The 26,535-nt window shown below is 38.3% G+C and overlaps 1 protein-coding gene across 1 annotated transcript in view; it reads left to right on the forward strand.

The window, feature by feature from the left end:
• Positions 1–26,535, forward strand: part of LOC127567749 (dystrophin-like) — a 358,665-nt gene that overhangs the window by 281,179 nt on the left and 50,951 nt on the right. The window contains 9 exon segments of the mRNA XM_052010734.1: positions 3,141–3,219; positions 3,495–3,558; positions 8,325–8,386; positions 10,240–10,314; positions 13,836–14,037; positions 19,627–19,712; positions 22,554–22,711; positions 23,517–23,683; positions 24,179–24,290. Coding sequence (XP_051866694.1) covers positions 3,141–3,219; positions 3,495–3,558; positions 8,325–8,386; positions 10,240–10,314; positions 13,836–14,037; positions 19,627–19,712; positions 22,554–22,711; positions 23,517–23,683; positions 24,179–24,290 — 1,005 coding nt within the window.

Consider the following 26,535-nt stretch of genomic DNA (forward strand, 5'->3'; position numbering starts at 1 on the left):
CTCAGCAGTGCCGCATTTGGAAATTTTCTTTAGACTTAATGCAAGCAGATTTTGGAAAAATAATTTCAGTCTTGTGCAGCTGGTTTGTTCAGTCTGGCATTTGGCACAAACGTCTCCAGATTTTCCCTATGTTCCACACAGGTAAATTCAGTAATTTACTCCATGGTCTCCGTTCAGATCTTTTGGTTGGAAGCAATTCATGTGTGGGTATTTAGCATGGCCACACTTGTCAGTGGCTGGTATCATCCTTCAAACCATGAATCATCAGCTTTGGTAAACGAACATAAAGGAAATTTACAACACCATCTCCAGTATATAAAAGATTTCATTTTTTAAACAAATGTGGTTTTGTCATATTTTTGTATCAGTTGTTTGCTGGTTCATTTGGTTTCATAGCCATAATCAGGCAAGATGGGTTTCGTGAATCTGAGAGTTCAGTGAGTCTTGCAGGCTTTCCGATTGCTTTCTATTCTGATCATAGTACATCTTGATGCTCAGATCTACCACTCATTAATCACATGTCAGCAATGTAAACTCATATATTGTCTTCCCATCCAAAGCTGGTGCTGTTGAAGCTGAACTACATAATGGACTTAGCTGCTGAGAGGTCACCAGACAATAACTCAAATTAAAAATGAATGCAAGAACATAGTATGTGCTATTGAAGCAGGAGCTAGACCATTTGGCCATTTTCCCTGATTCACCATTTAGCAAAATCATGTTATTTACCTCACCACCACTTTGTCATAGTAACCACATATCCCTTGATTCTCTGAATATCTAAAAATCTATTGATAGCTCTCTTGACTATAGTCAATAATTGAGCCTTCCTGCCCTTTTGGGTAGAGCCAAAGAACAACTAACCTTCGTGTGAAGAAGTTTCTTCATATTTATGTCCTGTATGGCTAACTCCACACTTTTGAATCTAACTCCTGGTTCCTGGCACCCCAGCCAAGATAAGCATCATCTTTGCATCTGCAAAGCCCTGAAAGAATTTCATGCATTTCACTGAGATCACCTTTCCCTCTTCTGAACTGAAAAGTGTACAGGTTCAGACTGCTGGAATCCCAGGAATGAATCTGGTGAATCCTATCTCCATTTTATCATTCCTTAAGTCGGGAAGCCAGATCTGTTTGGAAAATTTCAACTGTAGCCCTTACTCTTGTTTTTAAACACTGTGGCATTAAAAGTGAATATGCTGTTCCTAACTGGTTGCTGAATATGCACATTAAGATTTAGATACACTATTATTTAAATGACTTGGTGTCTTTATGTAAAATTCTATCATATTAGGATCTATAAAAGCCCTTAACCACAAGATTATTAATCAACTCTCTCTCATTGTACATTAATAGATCAAAAGTAGCCTGTTTCTCTGTTTGTTCCTCAACATATTGATTGAGAAAACCATCTCTTTACACTCCATGAATTTGTCCTCTGCTCTATTGCTGGTAATTTGGTTTACCTAGTCTATGCAGAGATTTAAATCCTCTGTGATGATTGCTATACCCTCATGATAAGCGCCTCCACTTTTTTAATCATACCATGTCCACTATTGTTTGGGGGCCTATATACAACTATCATCCATGTCTTCTGCCCATTTCTCAGCTCCAACCAAACTAATTCTTCATCTTTATTTGCCAAGCTAAGGTCCTTTCTCTCTTTTGTTTTTATATCATCCTTGGTCATCAGGGTGCCCATGCAACTCTTCCATTTTATCTGTCTCTGAAAGTATTCTGGAATATTTAATTCCCAATCCAGGACACTGTGCAACCATGTCTATTAAAAGGCTATTAGACGATACCCATTTATTTTTATTTGTGACATTAATATATCTACTTGCGTGGATTCAGATAAAGAGACTTCAATGTTTCTGTTTTATCATTTTCCCTTGCTGTGAGTCTAATTATACAATACTGTTAAGTTTGTATGCACTGCCTCTTCAGACATACTCTGGTTATCATTATCTGTTTTGCTACCCTGCACTATGCCTTGTCCCTTGTCTTTCACATGTTACATTTCCCCTCACCAGAATCCTCCCACCCATCATTTAGGTTAAAGCCTTATCTACAGCCCTGGTTATTTAATTTGCTAGAATTCAATGTGTTAATGAAAATTCATTACATTGGATTATCAGCAATCAATTACAAATGGAAATTTGAGTTCAAAGATATTCTGCCTCAGCTTCACAACTGGTATAGTTTCACAGTTGAATACATAAGTGGCACATCCTGACGCAAGTAAAATTGCAGCCTTCTGATGTTTCTGTTCATCTGTGCTGCAATATCGTTCACATCAGAAGCTACTGAGGGAATTCCTGGAACTTAACCAATCTTACTCTATTCTGTGGATCAAGAAGAAATGTTGAAGGAATGGTCAATATCTGTGCTCTTGAAGGTGCGATGGCTTCTTCATTTCCAAGTTTCTCATTCTTGCTTTCAAAACACACTCAGCAGTTATGAACACTTGATCTGGACAAACTTCTGCTGCCAATCCCTGAGTGTGGCTTGTGCTCCTCTAACTTCACATTACTGCTTATTCATGACTGAGGGCTAAACTTTCACTCTCTCCTCTTGGGTCAGTGGTCTTACATTCACTTAGTGACTTCCCTTTCTGTCTTTAAGATCCTTTTAAAGTCATCCTATCTACTCCTGTTCCTTAAATATAAATTGCTTTTTGCCTATTTTCCATGAGCGTTAGCTCTGATACTTTTTTTTCTGTGCAATGAGGAGAGATAATTAATTCTGTTTGGAATTTGCAAGAGCTACTGACTAGCCTTTCCCAGTGTTTGATAGCTCCCAGTACCTAAATAACGGTGTGAAAGTTGTTGCTTGACTTGGAGGAAAAAAAACTCAACAGGCAGGTGGCTATTTGTTCTGAGGGTTCCTGCAGTCACCCGTGCGGATAGAATCCTGATTGTGTTTGTTTCTTAGTTCAAACTGGGATATGGCTGCATAATTTCAAAAAGCAGTGTGGTCAACATGAATTGTGAATTGCATGGCAAGGTTGAATTTAATCAGAGCCTAGATTTAGAGGAACACTCTGCATTCTCTTTTGAGAAAATCTATGTGATAATTCCTTTGTCACTGTGAGTCTCAGTGGGATTAATAAATAAACATTGGCTCTGTTTATTATTCCAGGTTGCCGTTGAGGATCGGATCAAGCAGTTGCAAGAAGCATACCGGGACTTTGGTCCATCATCACAACATTTCCTCTCCAGTAAGTCAGATGTCTGGAAATCTACAACATAAAATGTATAATATGTATAATAATGTTGCAGGTAGATGGTACTTGAAGCATTAATGTGCTTATTTGTCAAAGTATGAAATATATTTACTGTGCATTTGAAAAGTGAACTGTGTGCATTGTCACCAAAAAGCAGGGATTAATGTTTTTTTTTGATGCTGTATGTTTAATGGGTTGTGAGCAATGCAAGTGGTTTATGCATATTTTTGTCATAGTTGAGTTATAATCTATCTTTTTTATTTCTCTAGCTTCTGTTCAGTTGCCATGGCAGAGAGCTGTGTCACACAACAATAAGGTGCCATACTACATCAAGTAAGTTTTCTTTGTGTTATAATCAACTTGCTAGATAGAGATGTGTTTTCCACATGGGTACAAGTGATTGCCATAGATGAAGTTCATGGGTAGTGAGTCAGATAAGTGTAATTAGAATGTTATGACATCAATAATTGCAGGATGACATTTCTGTATGCTCTGTGTTCACTGCCCACCTTTTTGCAGGGATGAAACAAGTACGTAAATTAGCAATATATATTTCTGCCTTCTGGATCAATGTCAGACTTGTTCAGTCCCAATATTTTAAACCTCTGCTTCACTGTCCCTCCTCTCCCATTGCTTCCCTTTGGAATCTTTGTGGCTAGACTTGTAATAAAACTCAAAGCAAAAGAGTTGTATTGATTTGACATGCTAGGTATAAAGATAATTATTTGTTCTGAATTCATTCAGGATTTCATACATTGTAATGTGAGGTCATTCAGCCTGTCCTATTTTTTTTGTCAAAGTCAAGTTTATTGTAATATGCACAAGTACATGTATGCAGAGGGACAATGAAAAATTTATTTGCAGCAGCATCACAGGCACATAGCATTAGAGAGACAACATTCACAAGAAAAGCATAAATTTAACATAAATTATTCAAAATTATACAAGGAAGAACACAACTAGAACAAAAAAAAATCCACTGTAGTGTAAAATGGTCAAAATGGTCATCGTGTTGCCATACTGAACTAGTGATTAGGGTTGTGCAGGTTGGTTCAAGAACCAAATGGTTGAAGGGGAGTAGCTGTTCTTGAACCTGCTGGTATGGGACTTAAGACTTCTGTACCTCCTGTCCGATGGTAGCTATAAGAAGATGGCATGGCCTGGATGGTGGGGATCTTTGATAATGTTGCCTTCTTGAGGCAGCACCTCCTGTAGATACTTTTGATGGTGGAGAGGGATGTACCTGTGATGTATTGTGCTGAGTCCACTACTCTGCAGCTTCTTGCATTCCTGTGCATTTGAATTGTCGTACCAGACCATGATGCAACCAGTCAGGATGCTTTCAACAGGATATTTGTAGAAGTTTGTTAGAGTGTTCACTGACATGCAATTGAATTGCATCTATTTTCAATCCCTTCCACATAGACGTAGTGTCCCAACTTCCCCTAGATTCTACCACTACACTCAGTTGCAGTAAGGGCAATTTACAATGATCAATTAATTAAACAATCCATACATCTTTAGCATGGTTGTCACAGGAAGAGCATGCAAACTATATACAGAAAGCACTGGAAGTCAATTGAACCTGGATTGCTGGAGCTGAGGCAGCAGCACTATGAGCTGTGCCTGCATCTTTCTGTTCTGGTTTTTCATTTTTGAAGTATTTAACCTATTCCTTTATAAATAATTTTGTAATCTCTGCATTTATAGCCACTGATTTTAAAAAGACAGTGTTCTCTTCAGTACCACCCATCTGAGGAAAATCTAATTTCAACTTTATCCTTGCGTTAATGTACCTCAGACTGTATCCTCTTGGTAATGATTTGCCAATCAGTGGGAACAATCTTTCCGCATTAACCTTCAACACCTTGAATAATTTTGAAAATTGTGCTTTTGTCAACATTATCTAACAACTTTTTCTTAACGAGGAAGTACTATCATAGCTCTTGAAGCCATAATTTCAAAAAAAAATAATGGAGCAGTTCCATTTTGGATTATTAAGTAAAACTGTGCTCCAGAAGCATTGAATAAAATTTGTGGAACCAACCAATGTTGAATTAACTTCTGATTAATTTTAAATATTAATCATTTGGTGAATGCAAATGAAATGGTGAAAATTTTCAGATATTTAGGGTTAAAACTCCAGGAAGAATTGAATGTGTGCAATTGATATGTTAATTTGGATGATTGCTGCTGTGGCGTATTGAAGCGGCCTCCCCTCTCTCTCTCTCTGCTCTGGCTTTCTCCACTATACCAGCAGACATGGCAGCCGACAGTCACAAGTAGTTGAAGAAAAAAGTAATGGGACAGGTCACTTTGGATGTGTTGTGGATCTTTTGGTTTTCCACCAGTCTAGTGACATAACCAGATTGAACTTTGCAGCTGCACAGCTTCCAATGCACTGCCAGTGTGTGGTCATTCCATGAATTGCAGCAGGCAATAAGGTCGCAGGTTGCTGAAAGTAAGGTCCTTCCCAGAATGCTTTTGAAATAATTAAAATAATTAGTTTCTCACAAAAAAAACTTCAAAACTTTACTGACATTTATTCTGAAGGTGAGTTGCCCATTCAAATCAGTGGAGCTGTGTGAGATGTGCCAGCAATGAGGGACCAGATAGGAAGTGTGTTTGACCACACAGCTCAGCAAGTTAAGGAATGCTCCTGGAATCAGTGGTGTCCAGGGATGGAATGAGATGTGGCACATCCGACTCCAGTGAGTTCCATGGATCAGCACCGCAGAGCACAGGTGCAGAAGTCTGGATGCATGGGCCTACACACTGCAGCTAGCTTCCTACAGAGTTGCTGGCCAATCAACAGTGCGTCCTAGCCCTTTATTGCAGGTTGGAAGATGAATGCATAAGTTTCTCAATGATTGTCATATGTCAGAAGAGTATTGTACACTATAATTATTGGGACTATTGGAGAGGGTTCGGAGAAGATTTACAAGGATGATTCCAGGAGTGAAAGGGCTTACATGCAACGAGCATTTGTCAGCTCTTGGACTATAGTCATTGGGGTACAGAAGAAAGACAGGGGACCTCATAGAAACATTTTGAATGTTGAAAGGACCGGACAGAGTAGATGTGGCTAAGTTGTTTCCCTTGGCGGGTGAGTCCAGGATAAGAGGGCACAGTCTTAGAATTAGAGGGTACCCATTTAGAACAGATGAGGAGAAATTTCTTTAGCCAGATGGTCGTGGATTTATGGAGTTCGTTGCCACATACAGCTGTGAAGGACAGATCATTGGGGGTGTTTAAGGAGGATATTGATAGGTATCTAATTAGTGAGGGTATCAAGGGATATGGGGAAAAGGTCGGGAATTGGGGCTAGATGGGAGAATAGTTTAGCTCATGGTGAAGTGGCAGAGCAAACTCGATGGGCCGAATGGCCTGCTTCTGCTCCTTTGTCTTGTGGACTAATGTTCAGTACGAAAACCTTGTATATTCATTCATGGGATGTGGACTTCACAGGCTGAGTCAGCATTTAATTACCCGTCATAGTTGCCCTCAAGAAGGTGGTGGTGTGGTGTCTTCCTGAATCACTGCAGTCCTTGAGTAATGGGTATATCCACAATGCTGTTAGGGAGGGAGTTCCACAATTTTGACCCAGCAACGGTGAAGGAACTGCACTATATTTCCAATTCAGATTGGCATGTGGCTTGCAAAGCAACTTCCAGGTGGTGGTGTTCCCATGCCTTTGCTGCCCTTGTTCTTCTAGCTGGCAGAGGTCTCAGGTTTGAAAAGTGCAGTCTAAGGAGTCTTTCTCAGCCATTATTTATGTCTATGACATAATGGCTGAAAAAGAAAGCATTGATCAGTGACCTGAGGATCAGAGTGCAGAGATCACACGGGCTCAAAAAAGATCATAAGAATATCCAGTTGGTAAATATGCCAAACTGCTTGTTTGTTCAGAAAAATATTTACAAAATAATAATGATATATCTTTGGTGCAGTACTAAATTAGAAAACTCTAATGATTATAAACCTGGTACCATAAAACCTGTATTGCTGATGTGTGCATGTCGGGTTAGGAATGTCTGAGAACAGAGGGGCTGATATTAGAGGAAGTCCCTTCCCTTGGAGATTAGAACTTCTGATTTGACTTGCCTCTTGGTACTAGGCTTGTGTTTTATTTTGGTGCCAGGAGTAGCATTAAAGAATGTGTCTTAACACATTTTCATTTTGTTGGGCTGTGTTATAAAATAAGTAAGTAACAACTAAGAATGTCATATGTGAAGCCAGTATTGCATAGTGGGATCAAAAGCTACCACAAATATCAAAAATAAAAGTTGTGGTGTGGAATTGTACAAAACCTTGTTTGGCTTGAAATAGTGTTGCAGTGACCATCTTGTTAGCCTGTTTTAGGTACTCTTCTGACATTTTGCCAATTCTGCTTTTACTTAAGCAGACATGTGCAGTATCTTGCTGAGTAGGTTGCAGTTTTTTTTGCATATTTCTCTCCAAATTGTACATTATTTGTTCCCTGTGTTTAGATCATACAGCTGATGTTTTTGGTAGAATTCTAAATAGTGTGCAGGATGAGTTCAAAGTTTTTAAAATATTTGTTATTTCTGAAATGGAAGATATGGCCATGTTTGTGTGTAAATGTATGCTACCTGGTACCATAATGTTAGGAGGTGTCTAATTTAGAAATTTTTCACAAATGATCAGTTAATTGCAAAGTTTACCTGCTTAAGTGAAAGTGTGGTTTGGATTACAAATTACTTCTTTTGGCAAAGGATAAATACAGCTAGCAGCACTTCAAGACTATTTTTCAGAAAAGGCAGGTCATTGTTAAGCACATCATCAAATCTTTGGCTACGTTTTAGACTGACATGATCATTAATAACATCAATATCTTCCATGTGCACTGACGAGATTCACCACTATCTCTGAGTTGTCAGACAGCTTCAGACGTCTATTTATTGATGAGCAGAATTTCCTCCAACTAAACACCAAGAAGATAATGAACAAAAAATCTTACAGATCTTATTCTTAAACAGTTCGGGCTTAATTGTGGTGTTTGGATAACAAAAAAATCTGCAAGAAATTTTGTGGAGCTTGCTTTGGATTTGGAGTTGATCTCTGTATTCTGTTTCTAGCCACCAGACTCAGAGTACCTGTTGGGATCACCCAAAAATGACAGAACTTTTCCTTTCATTGGGTAAGTGAACTCAGTGTAAATATTCTTTGATTATTGGCAGAGTTTTGGATAGTGAGGAAGGTTGTCAAAGGAAACAGCATGATATAGATAAGTTGGAAATATGGATGGAGAAATCCAGACAAGAGTGAGATGTTGCCTTTTGGAAGGTCAAATGTAAGAAGAAAGTGTGCAGTAAATAGCAGGACCCTTGGGATCATTCATGTACAGAAGTATCTTGGGATGTATATCCATAGCTCGCTGAAAGTGGCAACACAAGTAGATAGGGTGGTAAAGAAGGTGTATGGCGTATTTCATCAGTTGGGGCACTGAGTATAAAAGTTCACTAGTCATGTTGCAGCTGTGTAAAACTTTAGTTCGGCCACATTTGCGTGCATTTCAGGTTGCCACTTTTACAGGATGGATATGGAGGCTTGGAAGAGGATGCAGAAGAACTTCACCAGGATGTTGCCTGGATTAGAGATTGTTAGCTATAAGGAGAAGTTGGAAATACTTGTTTATTTTGGAGCATCAGAGGCTGAGGGCTGATAGAACCTGATAGAAGTGTATAAAATTATGGGAGGCATAGATAGGGTAGCTAGTCAGAGATCTCTTCTCAGGATGAAAATATCAAATACTGGAGGGCACAGATTTAAGGTGAGAGGGGAAAAGTTTAAAGGAGGCTTACGAAGCAAGTTTTATTTTAAACACTGAACGGTAGGTGCCTGAAATGCGCCCTCGGGAGGTGGTGGAAGCAGATACAATAGCAACATTTCAGAGGCACTTAGATAGGCACAGACGTGGTGGGCTGAAGGGCCTGTTTGTGTGCTGTACTGTTCTATGTCCTATTATTGTGAAATAAAGTGCAGTGAAAACAAGCAGGGTTGAAACATTTGAGTTTACATCTATTAAAAATGTAGGCTTCTGCACAGAGCAATATTTTGAAGCAACAAATGAGCAGGTTACAACAGTGGCATAATTATTAGTGGATTCTATAGCTGTGAAATATATACTGTGATATAGCTGTGAAAATCAATGTTGCTGATTTATTGAAATGGACGTTAATAATGATCTGCCCCTTCAATTTCCAACTTGCAAAAACTGGTGAAAGGAATGCATAAAACATGTCAACGTCGTTTCAGTAACTTGAAAATAGCCTCTTAAATTTCAGGCTTTTTGGTTAAATGATCAGATCCTGCAGCTGCCATGGCCCAAAACCATACAGTTCCTTTCTTTCCTTCTCAGTTTTTTTCCCTCCTAAGATGTTCATTTTAAACCTATATTTTTGATCTGTCCAGTTATTTGCCCCATTTTGAAGTTTTTTTTATTTTACTGCATATTGTGATAATTTACTACTTTAAATGTCCTGCACAAATACATGTTACTTTTTTAATAAAAAGCAACATGTATTTGTGCTCCTCACTGATAAAAGCCTGTGATCCTATGTCTTGACTTGCCTCCTTCTCCCCGCCCACTGCCCTGACCCCAAACCACCTCTTCCCTGCCCCTAAGCCTCCATCTCTTGTTTCCCTCCCTTCTATTCTCTGCGGCAGCTCCTGCCCGCAATCTTTTCCATGGTCTTCTCTCTTCCTTCTCCACACTTTTTTAAACCAATGTTCACCAACAGACCATTTAAAGGAAATGATACAGTTTATTATCCCTTCTGCTCTTAAAATGGACCACTAAAATATGTGCTGCAAATTTCATGTTTAATAATTAAAAATGGAGCTGCATATTTTCATTTTCTTTCACTTGCTTTGTATTCTTCAGCGCCTCCTCACTTTTAGCCATTCATTTCTTAAGGCAGATGTGTGTTCTCATTGAAGCAATTCTGTTTATCCTTGAACATTTTTACAATAGCATTTTTTTTGATGCAGGTGATTTAAATAATGTGCGTTTTTCTGCTTACCGGACTGCTATGAAGATCCGCCGACTGCAAAAAGCACTCTGTTGTGAGTTGCCTTTATATTTGTTTGTCCAATAATGTCCATCTTTATTTGCAGGTTCTTTGAATGCCTATTTACAGGTTTAACTCATTACAATCGGGAAGAATTTGCAGCAACAGGGCAATTAGCTGGATATGATTTTCCATCTTCAGCTTGATTAAATTTTGACCAACAAAATGTGCGTTGATAGTGGTATAAGGGAAACACTACAGAGGGACCTGAGTGAACAGGGAAACTGAAAGATTATCTTTTATTAATGGATAGGAAGATAACCACAGAAAGGGCTGAGAAAATGTGAATTAAAGGATGAGTGTTAAATCAGGTACATAGAGTAAAATAAAGGTAAGTAAAGGAAGTTAAATTGTGAATAAAATGGCAAAAGGAAGAGAGGTTGATTGGCAGCCATTAACACGTACCATGTCATGATAAGGCTATGTTTTGCAATGACAACCTAACTTAGAGGTACAGTTTACTGGGCAAATTTAAAGATTCTTAAAATAGAAGAATTTTCTTGAAAAAGGTGAAGCAATTCCATGAACAAGTTGAGAATATTCACATTTAACCACATGCCTGCCCCTTGTCTGAGGTACTTAAGCAGTCCCTTGTGGTCAAGAATGACTTCATTGTGTTACTTGAGCGTAATATTGGAAAATGCCATTAATCTTGCTGTTATTTTGACAGAGATGGGGATAGTAATGGAAGGTTTTGAAAATGAGGATCAGAATTTTGAAACGTGAGTTGCTGCTTGGCTGGGACTCAGTGCAGACAACCACCAGAGGATTAAATTGGGGATAGTGCTTTTTTGGTTGACGTGGGGAGCAGAGTTTTGCTTATCCCTTCAGCTACGATATCAAGGTTGCAGGCTCTCTCTGTTTTAAACAATTGCCAGGGAGTTGGGTGGTAATGGGGTTTGTGATTGTACTCTAAGGCAGTCTCCTGAATTTCTGCTGAACCTGTCTTTGGATCATATAAATCTTTCACCTCTTACTAAAAATATCAAACAAACATGGTAGTTTTGAGATGGTGGGGTGAATTATTCTAGACAAAACAAATAATTGAACAAATGTGGATGATTTTAGACATGAGTTATTGCTTTGCTCTCCCCTGGTAGCTATCATGGTGTGATATTTGTATTAGCTCTGGTAGTCCAATATAATACATGTTAATTTAGATTTGCGCTCTTGGCAACTGTTGGGCCAATTGAGAGTTACACAATGAATAAAGTAGACAGTGCAAGATGGAACTGCTAATGCACTGATTTGGAGACAAAGCTCTGGAGATACAGAACACAATATAGAAAGTAGGATGTGGTGTGTATTTCTGTGAATGATTGCTCACATCTAATCATACTATCAAGAGAGGTACATCCACATGTGGGGAAGTTGCCCATGTCTCTCATCCAGCTGTAAGTAGATTCCAGAGTATTATTAGGGTCTGGGGTATATTATCGACAGTCCTTATTTGTATAGTTCAGAACACAAAAAGAGCAGCAATATTAAAATATTTCTTTGAAAATCCAGCAGATTAATTCCCTTTTTTTTAAGGAATGTGCCTCATTTACGGTTAAAAGTAGTTTCCCAGGGCAGTTTTTCAAGAGATTTAAATGACACAAAAATTGAAGCACTATTTTGTAACTTGTATTTGGATCTTGAACTCAAATTATCAAGATCTGGCTGAAGTATCAACATTTCTAAGAATGTTCTGATATGGTGATACACTAATAGCTTCCTGAGAAATTAGGGGAGATAGGCCAAGAAGGTAAACAACCAGTGGGGAGAAAATGACATGGATGTAAAAGCTATGTTATGAAGTTGATGTTTTTATCTCAAAGATACGCAATATGGGTTGAAGAAAAAAATGGCTGTTCCTGGAAAATTGAAATAAAAACAAAGTGCTATAAATAATCAGCAGGTCAGGCTACATCTGTGGAACAGACCTTTCACTTGTTCTTCCCCTTCCCTCCCCCCCCACCCCACCACCCCAACAAATTAAACACGTACAGGTTTTATCACCTGTCTGATTCTGATGTAGGGTCATTGACCTGAAATGATGTCTCTGTTCCTCTTTCCTTAAATGCTGTCTGACCTACTGGGTATTTGTGACATTCTCTGATTCTGTTACATAATAAAATTATTTTTTGGAAGCTGCCAGAGAATAGCTTGTCTTGAGACTAGTCAGTGGGGATGATGTCGAAAAAATGCTTTGCTGGAAGAGACAAGAATCTAAGATTTATCACTTGTATGTGAGAGAAGGCAAAGCTTAACAAAAGTCAAAATTAAATGGAATTTAGATGATTAACTTTGTTTCACGGAAAAGTGCATTTATAATAGCAGCGGTCACTGCATGTCCCAAAGAAATTTGCCAAGTGCATTTACTGTTCTGCAATATTATTTTTTTCTTTTTTTTTTGCTTTTGAACAATTATTACCAGGATATTTGTAAAGCCACATTTTGGGAATTTCATTTAGAGATCATGTATCCTGTTATGCTTTTTCCCATTTGCTCTGAGGTCTATTATAAGTGTATTTTGGATCAGTGTGCTTGAATACATTCTTTCTAGCCAGTGGCTTTGTTGCTCATGCAATAGGGAAGATAGGGATCATGATGAGCTTGACTGTAATTACATCAGTGAAATGAGCCTCTGCCTTTGATTGTATTAATCTGTGGCTAACTGTGGGAATTATAAAGATTATGTGGGCTTTTTTCAAAGCGTAAGCTGCCTCTGGTGTTTAACATTACCCCAGACTCTTGTGTGGCATTCATTTTACCCTAAATTGTTCTTTTACAAAATGATACATGATTTATCAGTATAGAAGTTTCTCTGTGTCATTCAAAGTGACACCTCTGGGTGGGGGGGGGGGGGGCATCATTTAAATTGCCACAAGATTTTTTATGTAGGTTCTGCTTCACTGGGATAGTTATCTTGATATTCCATGTGTCAACTGAATGTAACAAGATTACTTTGACTGGAGGCTGAACGAACATTGAATCAAGATTTCCTGAGCAGTTTATTTATTAGCCACTGTAGAATGTTCTCTAAATAGGATTAAACAGCAATATGATTTTTTTTTAATTGGGAAACCTAAGTACAGGCTAAATATTCCAAATCCCATGTAAGATTAAGATGAACATATAGATCAAAAGGAAGGAGAAGAAAGCTACAGAGAATCCTAGAAGAAATAACTTGATGTATTGGGTTTGAACACAATAAGAATGCACGTTGGTTAAAAGTAAAGATATTACAGCTTAAATGTTTCCAAGTCTTGCACCGCCATCATTGAGTGGCCCGAGATGCAGAATGCTATCCCTCCCCATCTTTCATTCAGTGGAAGTCAGTAAATAGACCACTCTAAGAACATGCTGGTTAGATTTGAAGGTCTTGTTTTTGGAAGATGTGTTTGTCATTTCCAAATTATTCTCTGAGTCACTGTATTTATTTCTTGAATTAACAATACAAATGTAAATTTTGTTCAAATTGCTCAAGTAAACTGAAGCCTTAATTCAGTTCAATTTTCTTTATCCTTGCAGTGGATCTCTTGGAACTGAATACAGCACATCGCATCTTTGAACAACATAAACTAGTACAAAATGAGCAGCTTCTAAACGTGACTGAGGTGATCAATTGTTTAACAACCATTTATGACGGCTTGGAACAAAATCACAAGGATTTGGTTAATGTGCCACTCTGTGTTGACATGTGCTTGAACTGGTTGCTTAATGTCTTTGATACGTAAGTACTGTTTAATCTGTATTGCTTTTATAATTTCAGTTGACCTCAAGTTAATTAAACTGTATGTTGGCTTTTGATACATGCTTTATCAGTTAAGTAAATTGGGCGGCTGTCAGCTGAATAGAATTGGTGCTAATTCATTTTATATAAGATATCATTCGGGATAAAATGCAAAGTAGTTGAGGCATATTTAAAATTAACTATCAAAATACACAAAAATCACCATCTAGGCATATTCCACACAGTTTGTCCTTGAAGGTTCTTGTAAGGATCGAAGCTCTGCAGTCTTGCCATATCTAGTAATGAAGTCTAAGAACATTCCCATTCTCATCAATGGTGCAGCTTAGCTCATGAGTACCAGAAATAAGCTTGATGCATTTGTAAAAACCTTCACCAAAAGTGAAAGTGGCATCATCCCAAGTTATACACCATTACAGAATCTGGTTCAGCCAATTCAGTTTGGTCTGCTACACCAAGAAATAGCCAAGAACATTTAATAAAGCAAAGGCAACTGGGACCAGTAACATTCCAGTTGTTGTGTAGTGCTGAAGACCTAAAGTACTCAGGAACCAGACACACCTCTAGCCAAAATGCTGCAATACAACTTCTACGCAAGCATCTTCCCAGCAATGTGGAAAATTGCCCAGCTTTGTCAGCCAGTTACTGCCATTTCAGTGTACTCTCAATCATCAACAAAGTGATGGCAAGTGTTGCCTTCTGTGTTACTGACCTGTGTTTAAACACCAATAATCAATTCACAATGCTCAGTCTGACTTTTGCCAAGGTCTCTTGACTCCAGTTTTCATTGCTGCTTTAGTCCAAATGTACTCAAAAGAGCTGAATTCCAAAGGTGAGATGAGAGTGAATGCTACTGACATAAAAAGCAACCTTGATGAAGTGTGGCATCAAGGAATCTTAGTGAAATTGATGTAAATGGGAATCGGGGGTTAATTACCTCTAACTGGAATCACCTTAAGAATATGTGCATACTGGTTTTCAAAAATAAGTCATTTCTGCCACTGAAGGAATTCCTCAACATTGTCCTCGGCCCAACTATCTTCAGCTGCTTCATTATTGACCTTCAAGAGAGGGCATGAATGCTGATGACTGTGCAGTGGTTAATTCCATCAGCAGCTTTTTTAGGGGAAGGAATTAACCCCTACACATAGCAAAACTTGCATAAAAGTTCTCAGCAAAGAACATTGCCAGGTTGAGAGAGCCAAGCCACCTCCCTTCACGTGCATTCACATCACTATCAGTAAATTGCTCCAATTCAACATCACAGTGGTTATCATTGACCAGAAACATAACTGGAGTAGTTACATAAATAAGAAGACAAAAGACACTGCAGATGCTGGAATCTGGAACAAAAAGACAGAACCCTTGAAGAATTTAGAGGGTCAAGCAACATCTGTAGAGGCAATAAGTGTAAGTTGATGTTTCAGATCAAGACCCTGCATCAGAACTGAGAAGGAAGAGTAATGATTTGCAGTATTTTGCAGTATGGGCTGAGGGGCAGGGGTGTGGGATAGAGAGTAGCAGATGATAGGTGGAACCAGATGGGTGTGGGAGTTTAGAAAAATGAGGAGTCATCTTATGGAAACGAATTCTGAGGGGGTTTGATGGCAAAGATGCTGAGATGTTGTTTCCCTTCATGGAAGACTTCAGATCTTGGGACAAAATTTCAGAATTGGATGGAGACGAGGAAGAATTCCTTCTGAGGGATTGTTAATTTTTGGAGTTCTCTAACCTGCGGAGCTGTGAAGGCTGAATAATGGATTATATTCAGGGCTCAGATAGATGTTTTTGGACTGCAGGAGAGTCGAGGGTGATGGCAAAAAGGCAGGAAAGTAGAGTTGAAGCCAAAACAAGCCATGATACTGAATGATGGAGCAGACTGAGTACATCTCTGACCTACTCTTCTCCTATTCCTTATGTTCTTAGGGACCATTTATGGCAAAATAGCCTCTTTGGTTGGCACCTAGTTTTTTGCTTCCCTGTTCTGCCATTCATCAAGACCAAGCTAGTTTTCTACCTGAACACTGTTTTCCTTTACTATTCCCTTATCCTTTGATTCCCTTCATATTCAGAAGTTTATCCATCTCTGTTTTGAATGAACTTAATGACTGAGCCTTGATAGCTCTTTTGGGTAGAGAATTCCAAAGATTCACCACCATTGGCTGAGTCCTAAACAATTTACTACTTATTCTGAGACTATGACTGCTGGTTGTAGATCCTTCAGCTTAGGGAAATTTCCTCTCTGCACCTGTCCTGTTCAGCCTTGTGAATTTTTTAAGTTTCAATGAGGTGATTTCTCATTCTTATAAACTCTAAAGAATACAGGTTGGGTCTGCTCAATTTCTCTTCGTACATCAAACCTTGCGTCCTTAGGATTGGCGTAGTGATTCTTTGTTGAACTCCCCCTGTGGCAAGTGCATCCTTCCTAGGCAAGGAGACCAAAACTCCACCTGTCTTCTCAGTAAGAACCAATATAATTGCAGTGAGACTTGCTTGTACCTGTATTCAAATCCTGTGACAATAAAGGCTAGTGTTTCTCTTCCTAATCACCTGCCGCATCTGCATTTGGTTTTCAATGACTTCTGTAAAAGCACATATATGTCCCTTCTTAAAATCAACATTAGCCAGTTCTCACCATTTTAAAGTTCTCTGCTTTTCTGTTTTGTGCAACAAAGTGAATGACGTTACAGTTTTCTACTTTATGTTCCATCTGCCACATTCTTGTCTACTCATTCAGCTTGTCTATTTCACCTTGAAGCCTCTGTACCTCAGAATTGGAAATAGGATAATTGGTCCCCCTGGATGTTCTTAACCCTGGCACTGGGCTACCTTCCAACAACTGCAGAAAGCATTATCAATTCCCCTGCATCACTGCCCTTTACTGCTGGAATGGTGCATCTCATTCATCTTCAGTGGTCTTCTGTACCACGATGCCATTAATGGGGATTGTCCATCCTTCAACATCAATTTACCTTATGTGGAAGGTAATTCCAAACTTGTCTAACTCTTTGCACACAGAAGTGATTCTTAACTCCAATTTTGAAAGGCTCTAATTTTTAAAGAATGCCTCATTGTTCTAGATTGTTTAAGCAAGGGAAAGAGTTTCCCAGTGTTTACTCTGTCAGTTCATCTCTGCTTAATTACCCTATCACCTTCAAAATTCCAGGAAATACAAGCCTGATTTTTGGTAAATTAACTGTTGGAGACTTGATATCCCTCTGGTAAATCTAGCCTATGCTCCCTGCTGGACCCGTACATTTGTTCTATGACGTGGTAGTTGGAGCTGCCCACTTCTCCATGTGATCTAATCAAGAATTTGTATAGCTGCGGCATTACCTCCCACTATTTATTTTTAGCCTCCTGCTGCCTATGCACTTGGACAGCTTCAATATTTGAAGAGTAGCAAACAAAAGTGAATTCTGCAATTATCAACAAATGGATTCACTTTTGCCCTTGCGATTAAAAACAGGGTCATTGGTGAAGTGGCTAAGGATGATTAGGCTTCTTTAATTGACTGCTACTGCTTCTGAGCATCCACCAAAGTCACGGATCCTTGCATCAGCTGGCACAACGGTACTGGTTTATTCTGTGAATGGTGCAAGCAGAAAGACTCTTAGGGCCACTCCAGGTCTCTCCTGCTTTGGTCACCTCTTTTTTTTGCTCTCAATGTATTCTTCTTCTTAGGGATTGTTCAGGAAAGTTAAATAATTCTAGCTTTGTGCCCCTTTTCCCAATTAGAAAAGTACATTGGGATAACCAACAGAAGAATGAGGAATGAAATTAGGGATATAAAATTAATGAATAGATATCCTAGCGTGATTTAGATTTGATCAAGAATCAATCAAGTTGGAGGAATTATGTTTATTTATGTGACTTTGTATCTAGGATTATGGCTGGCATTTTGAAAAATTAAAATGATGTTTGCATTGATGCTTAGGTTGTTTCTCATGCGCATGAAAGCTGGAAAGCAATATATCTTTGTCTCATAAAATATATATTAATTACATTTGCTGACAAAAATTGATCCAGTTTCTTGAGTTAGTGTAGCCAAATAAGAAGTTTAATTATCCAGATCCAAGAATTCAAATCTAATTAAATCAAACCATAGACAAGCTTGATTGTTGAAGTAAATTAAAATCTTCTCTTGGACTTGGTCTCTGGTTTGCCTTTTCTTGGAAGCATTTTAAATTGGCGTAGCTTTTGTTCATAAAGGTAACTTTTTATTTATTATTGTACTTGTTTGGAGGACAAAGAGACAAATACAGACTTGTTTTCTTATTTTCTTCAGTTTAGGATGAATTGGATCTCCTCTGACCTTCTGTTTGCAATATATATTTTGCTATGACTCAATGTTGATACCAGATATTCACAAACTAGGACATAACTCAAAAGTTCTAATCAAGTAAACGGAACAATTTTATTAAAATGTTTCCATAGCTAACAGAGTAGCTTAATGTTATTTCATAAACCTTTCACAATAATTAATGAGCTGACACAGAAGAATGAAGGAATAACTTGATTCAGTTGTGGTATTGGAAACGTCAGTTTACATGTGTTATAAAATAATTACTTAATGCTCTTCTGTGAAGGTGATTTCACCATTCTAGTACTGATGTATCTTGTCAGTTTCTACTGTACTGAGGTTGTATCAATAATTTGTGTTTTTAAAATTTTATTCTTAATGTCAGTAAATACAAGTTGATATATTGAGTTAGCAATTGTGACTGATTTGTACTCAGTTGCTGGCCGTACTTCACTGATGCCATGCAGTGAGTCATAAAACCAGTGGGCTAGTTCACACAAAGAAGTTTTCATCTTTCTTTTGGTAGTTATGACTAGTTGGGCTGAATGTTTTCTTGCATATTCTTTATTAAAGTGATTTGCAAGTTTTTAACATAGTTTATTTTGGAAATTAAATCTGAAATTATTAAGCACTGTCTTGTGTTTGGAATCGCTATGATAATTTTCACAATAAAATTGTGGCTTTTCAAAATAATTTGTTCATTTCCAAGATTTCTAGGTTTTCAGAGTTTTAACTGAATTTTATCACTGATGTTCTTCAGACTTAATCTCATTCACCATGCGATTAATAACAAAGTAAATGGCTAGCTAAATCTTGTGGGTTCCTTTGGTTGAAAGAAATCTTCTGGGCACTCCTGCTCAACTTATTGCTATTGCTGATGGAGGTTGAGTATGGTTTGAACAGCAGAAATAGGTGGACCTCAAACTAAGCTCTATCCTTGAGGGGTCCTATCCAGTGTGAGTGTTTTCATTAGACATAATCACGCACACGTGAAAGTGGTACAAATCCACATGTAAGCTGATAACTTATAAACATGGCTTTTGGTTCAAAATCAGGTTGGCAATGGTGGAAAGGTAAAATACAATTTTTCTTCACCTGGTTAAGGTACAGAAGAAAATTGAGGAACAAACATGTAGTTCCAATTAATCTGCATGGGTAAAATAGTATTTGATTTTTGAAGAGTTAAATTCTAAACAAGTCAATGCAGAGTGGACCATTGCTATACTGAAATCTAAGTAAAAAAAAATCAATCTGTTCTCTTCTATCAGGGGTAGGAGTGGAAGAATCAGAGTGTTATCTTTAAGGATCGGATTGATGTGCCTATCCAAGGGTCTTCTGGAGGAAAAATATAAGTGTAAGTATTGGACCACTCACTGCAGGTACTGGGTTGAGTGTTGTTTTGCTTAAAGCAGATGCAAGCGTGTGTGCTACCTCACACAGTATGGATTTGAAGACTACTCACTGGTTCATCAGTGTGGCTTTACCATTGCTCACACTTGAAAACTTAAAATTCTCTGCATTGTAAGCCTTTTTTTTAAATGAAAGCCATTACCACTTATTTGTATCTAAGCCATGCAGTGATTTCTTTGAAGTGTTTGAGGGGCTTAAAGAAGTGACAAGTGAAATAGTTGATGCATTAGTTATAATTCCTAAATTCCAAAATCCCTTTGATTTGGGTATCATTCCATTAGATTGGAAAGAAGAGAATGTAATTCCTTCATTCAAAAAGGGAGCAAGAAGAAAAGGAAACTACAGGCCACTTAGCTGAACATTTGACATTGGGAAAACGCAGAGGCTATGGTTGAATATGTTAAATGAAGGCACTTAGAAAAATTTAAAGTAATGAGTCAAAATCAACATTTTGTGAAAGAGAATTTATTTGAGTTCTTTGAAGTAATTTATACTGTGAATCAAGGGGAATACATCTGTGTACTTAGATTTTCAGAAAGCTTATGAATAAATGTTACGTCAGAGGTAATTATGGAAAATAAAAGTTTGTCGTGTAAGAGGTAACATTTGGCAAGGCTGGAAGATTGGCTGTTAACATGAAACAGAGTAGGCATGATTGGGTCTTAGACTGGTTGGCGAGATGTAATGAGTGGCATGCTGCAGATCAGTCCTGGGGCCTCAACTTCTGACAAGTTATATAAATGATTTTAATGAAGGGATGAAAGGTATATTAAATTTGCTGGTGTCATAAAGACAGGTAGGAATAAACTGTGAAGGAATTTTACTGGTGAATCTTGGTTATGTGGGTAGGCAAAGATCTGGTAGCTGGCATGTAATGTGGAAAAATGTGAAACTGTGCAAGTTGATGGGAAAATGTATCTTATCTAAATGGTAAGAGTTGTGGAGCCCTGAGATGTAAAGGGATCTGTGTGACTTGGTGGATGAGTTGCAAAAGGCTAGAGCGAGTAATTATGATAGCTAAAAATGATGTTGTTTGTTGCTAGGTGAATTGGATGCAAAAGAAGGGAGATTATGCTCCAGTTATATGGAGCAATGGTGAGACCACATCAGTAATACCAGTTTCCTTATTGGGGATGTAAATGCATTGGAGGCAGTTCAGCAAAGGTTTTACTGGACTGATGACTGGAATGGATGAGTTGTCCTGTGAAGTAAGATTGGATAAGCTCAGCTTGCATCCACTAGGGTTTAAGATTGTATATGATTCATTCAAGTCGCCTCTCACTTTTCTGAGATATCTTGACAGGGTAGATGTGGAGAGGATGGTTCCTCCTGTGGGAGAATCAAGAACTTAGAGTTAGTATTTAAAAATAAGAGGTTAACCATGTCAGGTGGAATTGAGGTAATTTTTTTTCCCTCTGAGGATTGTGCATTATTGGAACTCTCCTTCAACAGGCAGTGGAGAGGTAGATATGTACTTGCAGGCAGGAATGTCGAAATGAAGTTACAGTCAGATCAACCGTGATCTCAAGGGGCTCTGAGGCTTAATTCTGCCCCTAAATCAGATGTTTGCAATTTAGCAAATTAACAGTTGTGTTGTTAGCAAAGATAAGTAGTCTTCCTGAGAAGAGCTTTTGTATGTTTTTGGTGATGCCTCCTAAAAGAGATGCGAATCTATATGCATGTCAAGTACTGAGAATTAAATATTTCATTCATAATTGTCACAAGAAAAAACATGGAAAAATGGGCGTTGTTTGCACTTTTACCTACAATTTTCTTTTAAAAGCTTTATAAAATTTTTCCAAATTCATTTAAAAATCTTAAATTTAAGTACATGCTGTCTGCTCTATAGTTGAGTTAGAAAGCACCAGTAGGTTCAAATATATAATTTAGGGCAGTTGTGTTTTTAAGACACTTGTGCAAAATTTTAGTTTTCATTTTGTTCCTGGGTAGGATTTGTGAAAGACATCCATTATAAGACCACAGATTCCCACTAATGTCTCAGCTGTGCTTCCTTCCACCCTGCCTCGTGTAAGTCTCCATTCCATTCCCCTATTTCCTGAGTTAGTTCCCCTCTACCATCATTGACAAAGCCCTTAATCACACCTCATCTATTTCTCACTGTTCCATCCATATTAACGGCATTGTGTTTATTTTGAATGAATGTAGTTCAGAAATAATCAATATCCGTATATTGAATAATTGATATATGGTGGAAGTCTTTCCTTTTGCTTGTGTTACCATCTTCATTCTAACAAAGGCCATCGCTGGAGACATGCTGCCATCCCACTGAACAGCACGAGTAAATGATTGAGCTTGCTATAAATTATCTCTTGAAGAAACAGATGAAGAGGCTGGGTTGAAAACAATTGTATTATAATTTCAAGCCATATTCATGGCGTAAACTTCCATTTGGATGAAAAGCTCCTCATCACAACATTATGTACGTGACTAAAACAAATTCCTTTCTTTTGGAAAAAAAAATGCAGATAAGATGAGCAGTTTAAGTTGACATTAATTCAAAGAAGGGCAAAGGGACTGTTCAGAAGCGTATGATATGCAGTAGTAAGTTGTTGTTTCAAAATGGACTAAGGATGTAGAAAGGGAAGATGATAAAAGAGCAAAAGATAAATTTACATCAGATGAATCTTCATTACTTACACGGAAGTATGTCACAATATGAAATACTTCAAAACAGATAATCAAGAAAAATTGGAGTTATTGAATTCTTAGCTGCCACTCTGAAGATTAACAATAGCTGTATTTCCTTGCTGTTAATTTTTTACAGATCTTTTCAAACAAGTAAGTGGACCCACTGATCTCTGTGACCAGCGAAACCTGAGTCTCTTGCTTCATGATGCAGTCCAGATCCCTCGCCAGCTTGGGGAAGTAGCTTCGTTTGGAGGTAGCAACATAGAACCAAGCGTCCGCAGTTGTTTCCAATACGTAAGCTTGCTTTAAATTCCAGTTCATATTTGAAGAGGGCTCACAGAACAAAATTGTCCATGGTCTGACATTAATTCGTAAAAGAAATCTGATAGATCAGATCAAAGTATAGTTCATGGGTAAATGATATTTTAGAAAAAATTGGGATGAAACTCTTTATCGAATGAGAACATGACAAAAATGAAATTTGCAAGATTTCCGAGATTGCACTCAGTCTACTGTCATTTAATATTTATGAAAATGAATGATAGTCTTTCTAGAACATTCCTTGATGCCATTTATAACACTCCGTATAACCTTCCAACATTCATATCATTGCCTTAATCTTTGTTACAATTTTTGTTAAATTTTGTTAACGTTGTTAGTTAATACTGATTCAGTGCATCATTCCCTTAGTACACCCCCTCCAAAGGTGTAACAGTTAGAAGCAAATTTTTTTTTATCATCCAGCTCTCCCTCGCTCCTGTCCTTCCAATGTTGAGGCTCACCCCTACTCCTGCCTCTTGGGTAGCCTGGTTCACCCTCAACACTGGTCTACTAAAAGGACAGGATTCCTTCAGAGCTCTCTCCCAAGGTTTTGTGATTTTGACTTGGAATGGGACTTGACCCCAAAAGCTTCTGATTCAGAGGCAGACAGGCTCCTATTATCCATAACCCGCAGCTGCCTGAAACAATGTATTTAAGGCATTTGAATTACATTAATTTTGCCCACAAAAAAAGAGTAAATATCCATTAATGTTTTGGTTTGGAGGAAACAATAAACTTTGACTAACTATTAATGCAGCTTGAATTTCTCCTTTTCTAGGCTCAGAACAAACCAGAGATTGATGCTAAACTGTTTGTAGAGTGGATGAGACTAGAGCCTCAGTCCATGGTCTGGCTACCTGTTCTACACCGAGTGGCAGCTGCTGAAACTGCAAAACATCAGGCGAAGTGTAACATCTGCAAAGAATGCCCAATTGTAGGCTTTAGGTGAGATGTACAACCTTGTAGAGAGTAGTGTGCTGCAAGGAAAGAATCCACATTTGAATGTTAGTTCAGCAAGTTCCAAAGCCAGAAAAAGTTATCATAGAAAGAATTAAGCTTTCAAAAATCAATGCAGCTGAGTAGCAACCTAATCTCTGCAAATGGAGATACATAATTGGAGTTGTTTACATTTAAACTGTCTCATGGGAAAAAGATGATTTTCAGATGCTTTTGAATCTCAGATTGGAGCTTTGAGACTTTGGAGGGTGAGGAGGTGGATGCAGTTAGCACAAATTAAATGTAAAGATATTAACAATGTTAGAAGAGCTAAATCCTGCAGGTTTTGGATATTTCATTTCAAGGCACTGATCATAGATAACAGGAGTTGCAGTTCTGAAGCAGCATGCAAGTGAGTGAAAGAGCAGGTTTAATGAGAGTCAGTTTGCAAAGAAGAATTGCACTTCACAGAAAATTTGTTTGACATTTGTTCTCCCTTTGCAGGTATCGGAGCCTCAAGCACTTCAACTATGACATCTGCCAAAGTTGTTTCTTTTCAGGACGTACTGCAAAAGGACACAAATTGCATTATCCAATGGTGGAATACTGTACCCCGGTATGAGTGCATATTCACTTTGTGTCATTACCTGCAATATGTGCAACTAAATCACTGCGAAAAAAAAACTTGTGTTTCCTTCACTATAGGTGGATATGTGCATTGCCACAAGAGATGTTTGATGATTGCCTGTTTCGCACATTGTTGAGTTCTAGAATTATTTTAAATTGATGTCATCACTAGAACAGCCTGTTATGCACCCAAGTTCTTAGCTCCTTCCACCAAACCAGTTTAGTATCCAATTTGCTAACTCACCCTGAATCCCATGTGTTCTAACCTCTGGACCTGCCTACCATGTGGGACTTTGTTAAAGGCAGTACAAAAGTCCACATAGGTAACATCTACAGCCCTGCCTTTGTCAATCCTCTTGGTAACCTCTTTTAAACAAAAAACTCAATCAGATTCATAAGACAAGATTTCCCCTGCACAAAGTCATGCTGACTTATCCCTAATCAGTCCCTGCCTTTCCAAATGCAAATAAATCCTGTCCTTCAGAATCCTTTCCAATAACTTTCCCACCACTGATGTAAGGTTTAATGTGTATAGATGTCAGGTGGTGTAGATGAAAAAAGAGCTCTAGGTATTAAATGGACAATTCACCAGAATATAGGTCAGTTTGTTGACTTTTTAATATAAGTGAGGCATTGTGAGTAATGCATTTCTTCAAAATATGGTTACAGCTTAAATGAGCAAGGAGTGATTTAATAGTGTTTTTTTGCACATTAAAATGGATAGATAATAAATACTTCCTCTGGTTGAAGAGCAGTGCATTGGTGGGAAGGGTGTTCAAACATCACACCCCACCTGAAAAACTTCTTCCAAAATTTTATAATTAAATTTATTGGGCTGATTTTCCTTTTAGAAATAATATGCCTTGGATCACTTGAGAATGAATGATACCAGTGAACCCTGCTCTGAGGCTGGTCAGTTTGGCAATTGAAAACCGATTCATCAGCCTTGTGTTTTTTCATTTTACAGGAGGATATTGCTGTGCTTAGTGGGGAAGTTATTGATGGACTTCTGATCCCTAAGCAGCACTTGAACATGCTTCAGAGTTTTTACCTGATGAGATTGTTTGTTTCTTTCTTTTTCTTTGTTTTGAATTTTTAGATTAATGGAAGTAACAATGTTTCTGTTTGAACAGTATTCCAGTCTAAAACACTGATCTTGTAGAGTAGTTACGTGTACTCCAGCAAGCTACTATCCAAAGAGCCGTTTTCGACTCTTGATACCAGAACAGCATGCTCCCTGAACCAAAAATAATGCTTGGGGTCATTAGTATTAGAGAGTCAGCAAGAAAGTGAATAGAAGAGTTAAGAGAATTTTGTATATTAAAAAGTGGTTGGAGCAGGAATACATCACCATTGTTGGTGGTTGGAATTGGTTTATTATTGTCAAATGCACTGAGATACAGTGAAAAGATTTTGTTCTGTATGCCATCCAGACAGATCATGCCATACATAATTACGTCGAGGTAGTAAAAAGAAAACGGAATGCAGAATATAGTGCTGCAGTTACAGAGAAGGTACAGTGCAGGGACAAATAAAATGTAAGGTCCACGACAAGGTAGATTGGGAGATCGAGAGTCTGATAGCAGTGGGATAGAAGCTGTCATTGAGTCTGGTGGGTTTTTTTGTATCTTCTGCGCAACGGGAGAGGGAAGAACAGAGAATGATCGGGGTGGGAAGGGACCTTTATAATAGTAGAGGCTTTGCTGAGGCAGCAGGAAGTGCAGACAGAGTCAAGGAGGGGAGGTGGAGGCAGAGACTATTGCCTCTTGCAAAGGAAAATTGGATGAATACCTAAAGCAGAGAGAAATGCAGGGTAAAGAGGGAAGTGGGCATCACCAGTAAATAACCTATGAAAGAAAATGACCAAATGTTGTGATCTGTTTCTAACTCTGCCACCCTCTGTCCTCCAAGCACATTCCTGAAAGCAAATTTGCCGACTGACTTTCCCATGCCTCCCGAGCAATAATTTTGTCCTATTCTCCTTGGGTCCATGCAACCACCCCAAACAGAAACGCTGACTTGTCCTTCCACAGTCGTACCGATTAATTCCTCCGTGCCTCCTCCCCAGGCAGAACAGCTCATTGGTTCTTCCAAGCTTCTTCCTCCTTCTCCCACCAGGAAGAGGGACGAGTTCTTCTGTGCCCCCACTCCCAGCAGGATTATTGAACATTCGTTCTATCCTCCTCCCACTCCCCCAGCAGGAGGTCTGATCAGTTATTTAAATGACACCCACC

The sequence above is a fragment of the Pristis pectinata genome, chromosome 3 (genome assembly GCF_009764475.1).
Source record: "Pristis pectinata isolate sPriPec2 chromosome 3, sPriPec2.1.pri, whole genome shotgun sequence".
Taxonomy (NCBI): Eukaryota; Metazoa; Chordata; class Chondrichthyes; order Rhinopristiformes; family Pristidae; genus Pristis; species Pristis pectinata.